Source organism: Euprymna scolopes, chromosome 44 (genome assembly GCF_053919585.1).
Source record: "Euprymna scolopes isolate OS-2025 chromosome 44, ASM5391958v1, whole genome shotgun sequence".
Taxonomy (NCBI): Eukaryota; Metazoa; Mollusca; class Cephalopoda; order Sepiida; family Sepiolidae; genus Euprymna; species Euprymna scolopes.
The window spans coordinates 32,752,194-32,766,605 of record NC_136525.1 but is presented as its reverse complement, the minus strand read 5'-3'; the positions used below and the strand labels follow the sequence as shown (position 1 = coordinate 32,766,605).

General features: G+C 34.0%; 2 protein-coding genes across 2 annotated transcripts in view; one reads left to right on the top strand and one right to left on the bottom strand.

Moving 5' to 3' along the window:
* The window catches only part of LOC145268767 (N-acetyltransferase 9-like protein), a 183,928-nt gene that overhangs the window by 64,977 nt on the left and 104,539 nt on the right, over nt 1–14,412 (top strand). The window lies entirely within an intron of this gene.
* LOC145268766 (putative sodium-coupled neutral amino acid transporter 12) overlaps nt 1–14,412 on the bottom strand; it is a 102,702-nt gene that overhangs the window by 42,659 nt on the left and 45,631 nt on the right. The window contains exons 5-6 of the mRNA XM_080124365.1: nt 11,176–11,216; nt 6,175–6,205 (exon numbers count right to left, since the gene is read on the bottom strand). Of these exons, the coding sequence (XP_079980491.1) occupies nt 6,175–6,205; nt 11,176–11,216 (72 nt within the window). The remainder of the gene's footprint in view (nt 1–6,174; nt 6,206–11,175; nt 11,217–14,412) is intronic.

Below are 14,412 nucleotides of genomic sequence, written 5' to 3'. Positions count from 1 at the left end.
TGGGAAGGTTGGGCGTGGCGCCAGCACCCTCACCCTGTAAAAAGAACTCCTCGCTACAAAAGCATCTACAAAAAAGTTGTAGATGGCCTATGCCCACTGTGGTACTCTTATTCGAGCGTTCACTTGGTTACATTTTGTCTTCACTAGGACTGCATTTACAGACAGTTTATTTTCCTTGACCAAACTTGCAAGTGCATCAAGTCGCTGTCTAATCAGCATTTCACTTGCTGCTTTAGTATGCATCCTAGCCTTCCCCGTGAGGGTGTCTGTGATCCATTTGTGCACACAGGCAGAGTCAGTGTGAAGATACAGTACGGTTGCTTCTCACATCAATGCCATGTTCACTCATTTTAGCACAGCATTGAGCTCCACCAGATTTATATGCTGTGTATCTTTTTTTTGTACATGCTCCAGTGATACTCCAGTAGCTAAGGAGCTTGCATCAACTCAAATGTCTAGCTCAGGATCATCCACACACCAGTTTCCTTGCACAGGGTCTTCTTGATGCACTCTTGCACTAATCTCTTCAATCATTGTCATTAAAAGACCGTCAGTCACCTTGTAATCCCAGTTTTTTGTCACATCCACTTTTCTCTTTTTAATGAACACTGGAGCTACTCTGAGTCACTTAACCACTGGGAAGTGCTCAATCAACTTCCCACAAAATGAGAATACACTTCGTTGGGTAAAAACACAGAAGATGCTGGAACCTCGTTCTCATATCAGACTGCTGTTCACTTCCCAAAAAGATAGGCCAAGAACTCTCACACTATTCTACAGCTGCTCCGGTTCTTTGCTCGTTAATCCTAAGTCGGAAACCATGTCTTTGTTGATAAATACATTGTCATGATATCATTTTTCCTTGAGAGTGTAGCATCAATCATAGTGCACACTGAGCCCAAAACTCGTGTCAGGCAGTACCTCTTTCCTTCAAAGATCACAGTCTGATATGGCAATAAGGATTTATGCATACGCACTTGTAAATATGCCTTTCGAAGGTCAAGTAACAACACATTGGCACCTTTCTTCCTCCATTCTCTTAGATTTTGTGCGCAGACATCGGAATGTGCAGTGTATGCTTCAACGTGTTCATTTAGTTCACAAGTACAAGCATGGACTTATTCTTTTGGAAAACGGCTATTAATCGAATCAGACCTTTCAGAGGACCAAGCTCTTCCTCAGAATAGGGGAGTAGCCATCCATTGTTCAACCATATTTCCAATTCATGACGGTACTCCTTTTGAATTTGATCAGACATCGGATACTCAGGTACCTTGTTGGTAAGTTCATTGGGTGGTTGATTGCTTGACGACTTCCATGACACTGTCTAAGCCTTCGTCTGCTCATTGAACTCGACACTGAAGTCTGGTTCCTCAATTCTGATCGCTGCACAGGCACAAGGCTCTGTCCTGACAAACGTAGTATCACTGAACCAGTTCATGTGGACTCCATCCAACATTTTGATTATGTTCATTTTGATTAGCATATTGAAGCCCAACAGCAGTGTATCAATGACAGAAACGTCAACTTTCAACTATTGTCAATATAATAGTCCTGACACCTTTGCTGCAGAGGATTTCTTCGTCAAGTGTTAGGACATCAGATGCTAGCCGACTTCAAAGGTTGCAAACTGATCCAGTCACGAGGCATAGAAAGCATTCAGAATCCACCAGCGCGATGCGTTTCTTGTCATTATATACTTCTATTATTGGGAGCACCCCTTTTAACTTGAATGAGGAGAGTGTGGTGCTGACGTCTCGCCTCTGTTTCCGCTTCCCTGACAGTATTTTGCTAGGTGCACGGTTGATCTGTCTCTGGTTGCTACCACTGCCTCAGGCCAGATGGTTTCAGGCCAGATGGTTCAGGCCTGTGCATCTGAAGCAGTTAACACAGCCACTCCTGCTACCCCTACCAGGTGCTGGTGCATAATGCGGCCTGTCCTTGGTTATTTTGCACAGCTCATAAGTTAACTTTAGATTTTCCAACCATTCCATTATTGCCTGTTGCCAATGAATTCAGGGTTTAGCTAAATATTGAATTGTCTAAACGTCATGTTTTTAATAAGACGAAATGGCTGGTCGCAAATTGGTAATCTCTTCCTCTGCACCACAGCACTACTTGACTACTAAAGTAAGAAAAGAAACCAACCCACTCATTTGCAAGATCACTCATTATACACACAAAACTCAGCTGGTAAATTTGCATATAATTTGCATATAGAACATGATTTGAATATAGACACAGAACATATGATTTGAATATAGACACAGAACAGAGATTATAAATTGTACTTTCTGAGCATGTTAGCAACCAGTTCTGAATCTGTGTTCGTTTAATTTTTAATTTTGTTGTTCAGTTTCGCTACATGGAAAAAAATTGAGAAAAAAGCTTGAGGAATTATCTTTGTTGCGATGAAATTTTACTAAATTCTATATGACCATCATTTTACTCTGATCGCAAACTACAAACTCCTAACAAGTATTTTTGGTTCCAAGAAAGCAATTCCAGTCTATACAGCAAACCGCTTACAAAAATGGGCAACTATGCTTTTAGATTATGACTTTTCCATAAAATACCAAGCAGGTAGCAAAATTGGCGGGCAGATGCGTTATCCAGATTCCTCATCTCTTTATCAAAAAGCATTGGAAGACACCGCCATTGCTGCTAAATCTGTGGAATGTGAAGTTATTTTTGGACTCGTTTCCACAGTGAGATCACTACCTGTCACTTTGAAGATGTCTGTCTATTTCTAGCGATTCTGTCTATTTTTCTCTTTCTATTTTCTCTATTTTTCTCTATAAAATTATCTTGTTCGATTTTCTAAGTCAAACTTAAATAGCATTTAAGTTGACAATCAAACTATTTCTCACTGGCAAATTTTAAATTATTATTGTTGTAACATGTTATTGAGAATATGGTAGCATACTTTGCTATTATTTAGTTAAAAAAATTAATTTACTACTGACAGGTAATTTCTATTATAAAATTTTTTAAAATAATAACCAAAAATATATTTGAACAAAAAACAACCTTATTTTTGTAATTAGCATAAAAAGTTTCATTTAAAATTTATTTTCTTTTTGTATAAATAAAAAAAAAAAAAGTGAAAATAAATAAAAAATTAAATAAAAATACTTCACTATATCCTGGGCAACACTAAATAGGTAAGGCTAGCTGATTATAAACTTAACTTCAGTTGTAAAGGGACATAACTCTCGTTGCCTATTTGTTTTTTTTTATACTAGCGGGGAGGTACCCGGTGTTGCCCAGGTGTTTGGAGGTGTGTGTGGTTTTAGGTAAATCAAAACACCTGGGTGTTTGTGTCGGGGGGAGTAGGTGGGGGTTAAAATTAAAAAAGTTTTGGTAGGATCGAACCCGAGAGTCGAAGTTGGAAATTAAAGTGTGAAAAAAAAGTGCGATGTTAACCACTGGGCCACCATGAAATAATAACGGAAACATGTTTGAATTTATTTAAGTATTAAAACTTGGCAGGTGTCCATACTTAATGAAGTCAACTCAGTATTTTATTTACTGTGGGGCAGGATTTCTTTCTTTTTTTTGTTTCCCAAGATGTTGTGGGGAAAACCAGCTCCCCATAAAAAGGGGATTGTCCAAATTGGATAGCAATTGTCTGATATAAGGAGAAACTCCACATTGATCAAAACTAATGTCTTTCGGATGTTTCCGGTGATGGCGACCGGAAAAATGCCACCAGAATTAGTTTCGCTTTTAATATACGAAAAAGCTTAAATGCACATGTGGCAATAAAAAAAATGTTAAATATTTATCTTTTCAAAGTCGAGCAAATTAAATAGACAGGCGACCCCCGTTGTTAACTCGTAGATATTATGATTTAGACGCAACATAAAAAGTTTTAAGATGGAATGAGCTGACTGAGAAGTCCAGTGAAAAAAGCCTTTTGCAGACATACACAAAAAGCGAACATACATACACACATTTTCGCTTTTATATTTATAGATAAAATATTGTTGGGGATGCAGACATTCAGGTTTTGAGTGCACTGCTTCATAAAATTTAGATAATTTGATATTTGTTCAGAATTCTCATAGATGAAAAATAAAGAGAAACTTGTACAATGTACATATCGGTAATGGAAAGAAAATATCGTATAACAAAATGATAAACTGATCAAGTAGTCTTATCTTTAAATAAAAAAAAAATCAAATTTTATGGCTAAACTATGAATAACAATCTCACAACCATCCTGAAAACAGACTGATGGAACAAAGATAACTCCAAATAATTCAAACTTACTAAATATTAAAATATCATTCTTAGCAAAGTGAGGGAAGAGGCAGAAGAAAACCTCACATTCACTTAAGAATGGTTTTCTTTATAAAAATTAAACTACTTGATCTTTTACTGTACTATATATTCTTTATGATATAATTTTTCTATCACAGGTATGTACATAATACAGATTTTTCTTTATTTTTAAAATAGGGGGAATTCTGAACAAGCACCAAAAATTTTATTTGTGGTGACTCTCCAAACACAAAGATTTTTCTTTAACTTGAAGCTGTGAAAAGAAGAGAACAATCTGAAATACTTTTAGTAACGTATCATCATTATTAAGTAAAGTGAAATAATAAAGTTATCAATTTGTAAGTAAGTGGATGACGAAGAATGGAGCATCTGTTTTTATAAAATTGTTTACACATGTATTTTCAATGACAGTAATCTGAGAAGTATTAAACTCATTAACTGTACGATTTGTCAACACAAGAAGATAGTTATTTGTTTTGCCGAAAGTTTGAATTGTTTAATTTGACCTTTGAAAGGATAGCGGTCATAAACTAGTGTGCGACACGGATGAAGTATTTGTAAATCATGTTGATAATTATGAATCTATGTATGGGTATATGTATTAAAACTATATATACAATAGTCAAGAAATATTCGTGGACTGGCAAGGCTACAGGCAAGACAACCGAAGCAGCAAAACTGAAGCTGCTTGCCAGGACACTATGTATACAAATGTAGGCAAATTTGGGCATATTATATTGGTTTGAAAATATAGGTTTTTTTTTTACCAATTATCACAAAATTTTCATCATAGAATAGTATTATAATCTTCAAAAAGCCTTCAAATTTTCATCCCAATAGAACCAAAGATATGAGCATTTTACAATATTCAATTCTGCTACTAGTATGTATATATATATATATATATATATATATATATATATATATATATATATATATATATATATAGAGAGAGAGAGAGAGAGAGAGAGAGAGCACTTTTTGGGGCAATTTTATGAGTTTGAAATCTCGGCAACTACTAGTCAGAATTTAATAAATGAAGGCTTGTTGGAAAGCTAATGAGCTGAATTGTGTAGTGGGCTATGTGACATTTGCCCTTAAGGTCGCACATTAAGGAGATCGTCCATCATCTAGAGCCTATTTTTGGCACTTTTATACAGCCATAAAATGTTTCAATCATAATCCTTTGTTTTCTTAGTTTTGTATATGAACTACAAAATATCTGATATTTCCTCCAAACGTCTGGCCTTGATTTAAAATATTTCCCATGTTATATCTCCCCTATTTGGTTTTCATACATAAAGTAAATTTCACAGTGTATAAGGATTATTTGAGACTGGAGATACTCTTAATCATACCCTATTTCCAAAAGAAAGGAGATATAACATGAGAAATATTTGGAATCGAGTCTCCCCTTACATATTTGAAACCATAGCAGCAAGTTTTAGTTTCCTCTCCATCAAGGTCAGAGGTTATGAGGAAATATGTATATATTAGTTAGATTGTGTTCTTGTGATATAATCTTTGTTTAAATTTAAATATGTTCATAAGCCAATACAACACAAACATTTTTTATATATAAAATAAGCAAATATTTGTTTAAAATCAAAAGTTTTCGACATTAGACATCTCCCTGGGAATATTTTTTGTCTTCTTGAGAACACAGTCTAACTAGTTTACTTAACGCGAGTCATGCAGATCACATGAACATTCGAAGATATAAGCATTGAAGAAAACACACTATTTTTACTCTGATTTCCTTCATTTTAACCAAAACCAATGAAGAAAAACAGAAAATAATATCCTGAGGAAGACCTATAATGCCGAAAAATTTCATTGATTGAAAATAAAACATACTACTTTTATAAACAGTAAATGTATAAATACCTTTATTAAAGAACATAGACGCCATCTGACCCTGTAAAAATATTCATGATCAAAGTTAAATAGTAAAATGGTTGAATAAAAAATAATATCCAACGTTAATGAAAAAATATAAAATCCTAGCTGTCCTGTACCAGTATTGCTTGAGATCAATCAACATTATTTTTGTTTAATGTTATACAAGAAAAGAAATATATTTTAGTTTTTATTATTTAAATGATTATCTAGTCATGTATAGGCAAGAAACATAAAAGCACAAAGTAGTCACAGAATGTTATTCTAGAAAAGAAATGTAAAACAAGCTCAATAATAACTCAAATAATGTAAGCTTCAAAGATTTACCTTACTTATATTATTAGAGTCATTTGTTGCCAATCTTCCCAACTGGAATAATATTTTTCAAAATAACCAAACTAAAAATCATGTTGGTAATCTAAAAAACATGTTGGAACGGAGAAAAAGACAAAATGGCTAAACAGAATCAAATATTGAGGTTTCGGATGTGGTACTATATAGGTCTAAATTCAAAGATCTAAAATAATAAATTTGATCAATGACCATAAACACACACATATATATATGGTAAATGAAAAGAAAAACCAAAATTTCATCAATGTTTTGTTTTTATTTCAAGATTTTTTTAAGATGATTGATTTGAAAACATCATATAAAAGTACAGTATTTGAAAATATTTGGTGCGGTTGTGACATGAAAATGTTTTTGTTAGAATTCAAATACACACATGCACACACAGAGGAGGCAAAAAGAAAATCTGCACTTGTAATTTTTTCAAAAACTACAAATTTAAGCTAAATTTAATGTAACTTTTTAAACAAACTGATTGGCCTTTTATTCTTCTATAATTTTACCTGTTCATCATATTTGACTTTTAATTGAAATATTCTAGTGTTCACGTCAATTGAAAAAAATAACTTCAAATTGAGGCGGCAAAAATAAAGTCTGCACAATGGAAAATTGTTATTTAAATGTAACTTTAAGACATTAATGCAACACAAATACAACAGGAACACAATGAACTAGTTAATACTTAGTAGCATAGCCCTTCTGAAATTTGACAGCCTGCAATCGTTTGGAAATTCCTTGAATTAGACTGCAGCAATACTCTGGGGAAAGGGCATCCCACTTTCTTTAATTTTTGTCCAAAGTTCTTCCAAATTTGAAATTTTATCATTGCATAGCTGTTACTTGATTTAAATGCTATACGTTTTCGATAGGATTGAAGTCCGGAGATTGTGCAGGCCAATCCAAACACGGAATATCATACTCTTCCAGGAACCTCTTTACATTGCCAGCTGTGTGAATGGGAGCATTATCCTGCATAAAAATGGGATTATCATTCAGATTCCGACCAAAGTAGGGTAGAAAATGTTCGGTCAACATATTAATGTGCTTGGTCGAATTAATTCGACCTTGCAAGCAAACTATAGGCCCTGGACCATTGGTACTAATAATGCCCCACACCAAAACTGAACCTTCACTACTTTGCAGCGTTGAAACTGAGCACCTAGGATTAAATTCTTTGTCTTTCCTCCGACGGATGTACTGCCTACCATCACTGCCTAGCCTATTGAACTTGTTTTCGTCACTAAAAAGCACTTTTGACCAAATAATTTCACAATAAGGACCTGTCAACTTTGTGATTTAATCCTCATATTAGACATATCCTATATATTCTTTATGGAATGTGTAAAGTCCTGTGTCTACACTGATTAACCAGACAACGGAAAATCAGGAAAAATTTAGCTCACTATAACCAGATATTTGTCTGTGATTTATTTTAATTTAAAGATAGCTGCCTATATTAAAAAAATGCTTATATATATATATATATATATATATATATATATATATATATATATATATATAGCGTGTCAGGAGGCGATGAAAAAAATCTAATAAAGTGCTCGATCGTGGATGTGAGAGCTGAAGATACAATATTTGTTTCAACACTATATATAAATATTTCAAAAGGTGTACCAGTGGTTTCATTGCGTTGAAGCAACTATAAGAGATTGGAAGGAATTCATCAAAAGTGAAACAGTGCTAAGTAAACAAACAGAAAAAAACGTTAAATGAGCAAACTGAGTTTGAAATATGTATATATAGTGTTGAAATAAAGATATATATATATATATATATATATATATATTTGGTAAGGTAATTGATAATTTATAATTCAAAATTAAAATTAAAAATCTGTTTCATAAGAAGGAGCACAACAAAGCCAATAAATTGTACGATCATTTCAGAAACAATGTTTTTTATTGTGACAGACATTGAGTCAAGGACAATTTTAGCATATAGTTTTTTATGAAAACAGTCTCCTCATCAGCAAAATATTGGGTGTTTTTTTGTTTTTTTTTAAATAAAAGAAACCGTAAATAAACCTAGCATTTAAGTAGTGCAGATGAATCTGGAAAATATTAAAATATAAGGAAAAATAGTTAATGATGTAGATAAGTAAAGTAATATTGGTTAATTATAAAAGTTAGAATAAAATTACATAACTGTGTTTAGAGTAAACGTTAGAATAAAATTACAAAGCTGGGTTTAGATTATGTATAATGTTATAATAAGATGCTATTAAGAGAATTTCAACAAATATATATATATTTACCTTAAAATAGTTCATCCTTTGAAAACCGTAATAATCCTCAGAGCAATTCATTTAGATGTTGTCCGTAGCTTATACATGCTCTAACCGCTTAATTTTAAATTGAAACGCCAAAAGGGAAGTTCCTAACGGTTAGCTTATTTCATCATCTCTTAATTTAGGTTTAAATAAAAATATAAATATTCAAAATGAAGGGAGATAATCTTGTTTAGTCTAGTAATATGTTCAAAGGGGGATAATTCGTCCATATGCTGTTTTTTCATATAGTATAAGATAATTTTATTGAGTAAATTTAGTAATATTATAATTGTTTTATTTATTTGTTGGAATTAATAAATTAGTTACCTACAAGGGTTAAATTTGAATAGAGATTTAACTAAAATACAGAATAATGGTTGAATCTATTCAAATTTAACCCTTGTAGATAACTAATTTTATTAATTCCAACAAATAAATACAACAATTATAATATTACTAAATTTACTCAACTAAATTATCTTATACTATATGAAAAAACAGCATAAGGACGAATTATTTAACCATATTACTTGACTAAACAAGATATCTCCTTTCATTTTGAATATTTATATTTTTATTTAAACCTAAATTAAGCGATGATGAAATAAGCTAACTGTTAGGAATTTCCCTTTTGGCGGTTCAATTTGAAATTAAGCAGTTGGAGCATGAATAAGCTATAGACAACATCTAATTGACTTGCTCTGAAGATTATTACGGTTTTCAAAGGATGAACCATTTTAAGGTAAAAATATATATATACTAGCATGGGTGCCCGGTGTTGCCTGGGTGTGATGTGTATGCTGAGCAAAAAAAAAAGAAAGAAAAAAAAAGGTCAATTTTTTAAACTTTGACCCCTATTATGACCCCTTAAGTTTTATTGTTTTGAGTTCAAATCAAGTTATTAAGTTAGATCCATGTCCAAGGAACCTATATCTAAAATTTCAAGTGTTTAGACCCAAAATTGTCGGAGGAGTTTGGTAGAGTTCTCAAAAGTCAAATAGTATAACTTTGACCCCTTAACAGACAAATTTCTGGCCAAAAACGGATCACATTGATTTTCCCAAATCTCAGTACCCTTTATATCAAATTTCGAGTCTGTAGACTTAAAATTGACAAAGTTATTTCATAGGGAAATGTACACACACACACACACACACACACACACACACACACACACACACACACACAGACATGTTCACTTTTATAGATATACTTATATTTGTTGAAATTCTCTTAATAACATCTTATTATAACATTATACATAATCTAAACACAGCTATGTCATTTTATTCTAACTTTTATTATTAACCAATATTACTTTACTTATCTACATCATTAATTAACTATTTTTCCTTATATTTTAATATTTTCCAGATTCATCTGCACTACTTAAATGCTAGGTTTATTTATGGTTTCTTTTATTTTTAAAAAAACCTACTCAATATTTTGCTGATGTGGAGATTTTGTTTTCATAAAAAACTATATGCTAAAATTATTGTCCTTGACTCAATGTCTGTCACAATAAAACGAACGTACAATTTATTGGCTTTGTTGTGCTCCTTTTTATGAAACGGATTTTTAATTTTAATTTTGAATTATAAATTATCAATCACCTTATCAAATATAAAAGTAGCTCTAGAATATTTGCCTATTGAGCTTTGATACATTGGCTTTACAACGAGCATTATTCTTTTCCTGTATTTTAATTAAATTAGTATTTTTACTATAACATTGAAATACACTCTGCTCTATAGAAAATTGCTCTAACCCTCTTTAAATTATATATATATATACAGTCCTGGTCAAAATCATAAGACCACTTAAGAAAGTAAGCGTTTACGCATATTATGGAATTTTTAATCAAACAAATGGTTGAAACCATTGCCAAAAGGGAAAATATGATGGGGGGGGGGAATGAAATCTGCTTCATTCGAAACCTTAACCCTGATCTAATAATCATTTGTTGTAAAAATCTAATGGATACACATCTGAAGAAGTTGGTGGGTACAGGATATTTTTACGGAAACATAAATCGTGAAATTGCTCATTAATGAAACGGCTGTAATGGAAAAATCCAGGAATAAATTATAATTTTTAATTTTAATTTTGAATTATAAATTATCAATCACCTTATCAAATATAAAAGTAGCTCTAGAATATTTGCCTATTGAGCTTTGATACATTGGCTTTACAACGAACATTATTCGTTTCCTGCATTTTAATTAAATTAGTATTTTTACTATAACATTGAAATACACTCTGCTCTATAGAAAATTGCTCTAACCCTCTTTAAATTATATATATATATATATATATATAGGGGGAAGTATTCTAGTGAATAATCAACTTACCATCTCTGTTCTTTCAGTAATCGCAAATAGATAAGCATTTTCTGAAAAAAAAAAAAAAAAAAAAAAGATTCCAAATTAATGCATATACCAAATACATTTTTTTACTGTGTTTATATCGTTATTAAAATTAAAAAAAAAAAAAATTCAAAAGTATGTTTGGGATTCAAATTTCAACATTTAAGACAGCCTATCGATTTTATTGAAAAAGTGATTTTTTTAAATGACTTTAATTTATTCATTGACTCTTTGTTACAAAAATGTAAAATAGTTTTGTTCAAAAAATAAGAAAAAAGGCAAAAAGGGAGGTTCACTGGACAAACTATAACAGAGAGAGAAAGGGAGTGGAGGAATAATTTTTTAAAATTATTTTATTACATTTTCACCCAAAACCATACACATTGCCACTTTGATGTAGGGGGCTACTATTAGAGACACAGGCTATGCATGTAGACTATGTAGGGAGTTGGGCAGCAAGATGTCGGTTCACGTTACACTTGAACCTATGCACGTCAGTACAGTTGGGGAAGAAAGAACCTGGCAGGGAGTTCCAAAGTCTAACTGTTTGGGGGAAGAAACTACTGGAGTAGAAGGCTCTCTTACATCTAGGGATCTCTACTCTGAAGGGGTGGGATTGTACTGCTTGTCGGGTTTATCGGGGGTATTTACGTAGAGGGGGTACAAGTGCTTGCAGCTCGTCGTCCGAACATACACCGTTAAAATACTTGTAGAACAGGCAGAGAGATGCTACATTGCGTCGATGGGACAGAGGCTGAAGCTTGGATGATAGTTCAGGACCTATTAGATTGGCGACTCTCTTTAGAACCTTGTCTAGGAGTGAGAGACTAGTAGCAGATGCACCAGCCCAAATATGACAACAATGCCCCATACATGGGTGAATGGTGGCCTTATAGAGGTACAGGATACTTTCAGGGGTCAGTAGCTTTCTAGTACAGTAGAGAGAACCTACCTTTTCTGCAGCGGTCCTGGTAATGCTCTCAATGTAATTGTTCCAACTCATGTTTCCTGTGAACGTTAAGCTGAGGAGTTTAAACGATGTGCTTTCAGATAAAGAGTCTTTGGCCATTGCTATTGGTGGCAGAGAAGGTTTCTTGTAGTTATTGAAGGAAACAAGTTTAATCTTGGCAGCATTGAATGTGACCATCCATTTTTGTCCCCATTCCACTACAGATTGGAGGTCATCCTCTAGTGTTTCTGCCATTTCTTTAGATATGTGTTCATTTGTTTTCCTGTCATATCTGTTATAGAGTGTGGTGTCATCAGTATATATACCCATCTCACAGACAATTTTGTCAGAGAGGTCATTTATGAATATTAGGAATAATAGAGGTCCAAGGATAGACCCCTTTCCCCCTCGAGGCACTCCCGCATTTATATCATATTGTTTAGATGTACGGCCATCAAGGACAACCTGGATTTTTCTCTTATCTAAGAAGGATTTAATTAAGTATTCTACCAGTGATACTGTATGATCTGATTTTCCTGAGAAGACCTTCGTGCCATACCCTGTCAAAAGCCTTAGATATATCTAGAGCTACCGCTCTACCCTCCCCTGCTTTGTCAAGTGAATGGTATATACACTCGGAGATTACAGTTAGAATGTCTGTTGTGGAACGGGCTTGCCTAAATCCATATTGTTGGTCGGTAAGAAGTTTAGCATCTGTAAGGTGATGGACTAGAGCTTGGTTAATTATGGACTCAAATATTTTGGCAAAAAGTGGGAGGAGGCTAATGGAGCGGTAATTTGCTGGGTCAGTTCTTTCGCCAGAATTCTTGAAAACTGGTACCACAGAAGCAGTTTTCCAGCAGGCAGGAAAGCAAGATTCATTAAGGCATTTGTTGTAAAGTTTGGAGAGGATTGGAGCTACTTCAGCGGAGCACTTTTTTAATAGCACAGCCGAGATGAGATCAGGTCCACATGCTTTTGCAGTGTCAAGATTTTTTATAATGTCATGCACCTGAGAAGGGGTGATTTTCATATCGTCAAGTGTGGCATCTGTCTGCAAAGGAGAGTCTGGGAGAGGGTGGTTAGCAGGGTCTAGTGTGGAGTTGGAGGCAAACTGACTGGCAAACATGTTAGCTTTCTCGGTTGCTGAGCAAACAACTTCATGATTGTTGGATAGTGGGGGAATTGTTGATTGCCCATTATTTACTACACTGTTGTAGATTTTCCAGAAGTCACGGGTTCCTAATTTCTGAGCTTCGATGCGTTTTTGGGTTAGGGTTAGGGTTTCAGTAAATTCTCTTTTAGCTGTTGCTATTTCTTTCTTACAGTTACTTCTGTCTGTTTGAACTGGATTTATGTCGGTTAAATCTGTGGTATGTGTGCTGCCTTTGCGCGATGACAGCTGCACATGTGGAAGTAAACCATTGGGGAGAGTGGAGCTTGCTATAAAATTTCCGCATGGGGGCATGTGCTTCAATTGCTGCTTTGAACCATTCAGTGGTCTCATTTGCGCACGGTTCAGCAGGAAGTGAAAAGATATTTCGCCATGGGGCATGTCTAATGAGATCCTTGATGGCCTCCTAGTCGGCCTTTTTATAATATCTCGTTGTTTTGAGCAATGGCTCTTCCATTTTGGCTCTAGAGTTTAGGGTGATTTCAACTATTATCATTACATGATCAGCATTCCCAAGTGGGCTGTGGGCGTTTGTAACACAATCATCAGGAACTGTGGTCAGAAATAGATCTAAAAGTGTTGCTCTTGCTCGTCAGGGAAACGGGTTGGAAACGTAACCGTTTGTGATAGAAAATGAGATATAGAGAAGCTTTGTGTTGTGGTACCAGCTGCATCTGTGTAATTAGTCAAGCCAGTTACTGTGGTGGGCATTGAAATCACCAAATACAAAAACTTGGGCACTGTCCTGTAACCTTCATCCTCCAAATATAATGAAACAATTTCTTTTAATGTTTTAATAAGATTGCAATTTTTTTCAGTGTTTCTACTGAGATGTTAATCGACTCATATGATTGGTTTACTTTTGTCTAGAAAGACAAGAGATGCTCTCTAAAATGGAGTCTAGGTGACTAGAAGTTTATATTGAAACATGTGTTGCACAATCAAAAACCTTACTAACTCTGAACCTACATTCCTTAAGTCCAGTATCTAGAGGATATCGGATATCGGGGTCGCAGTTATACCTAGATTAGGACCCATGCACGAGGTAAACTTTCTCAGTGCTGATGGACTCTTAGATCTTTTCAGGTCATCCATCTAG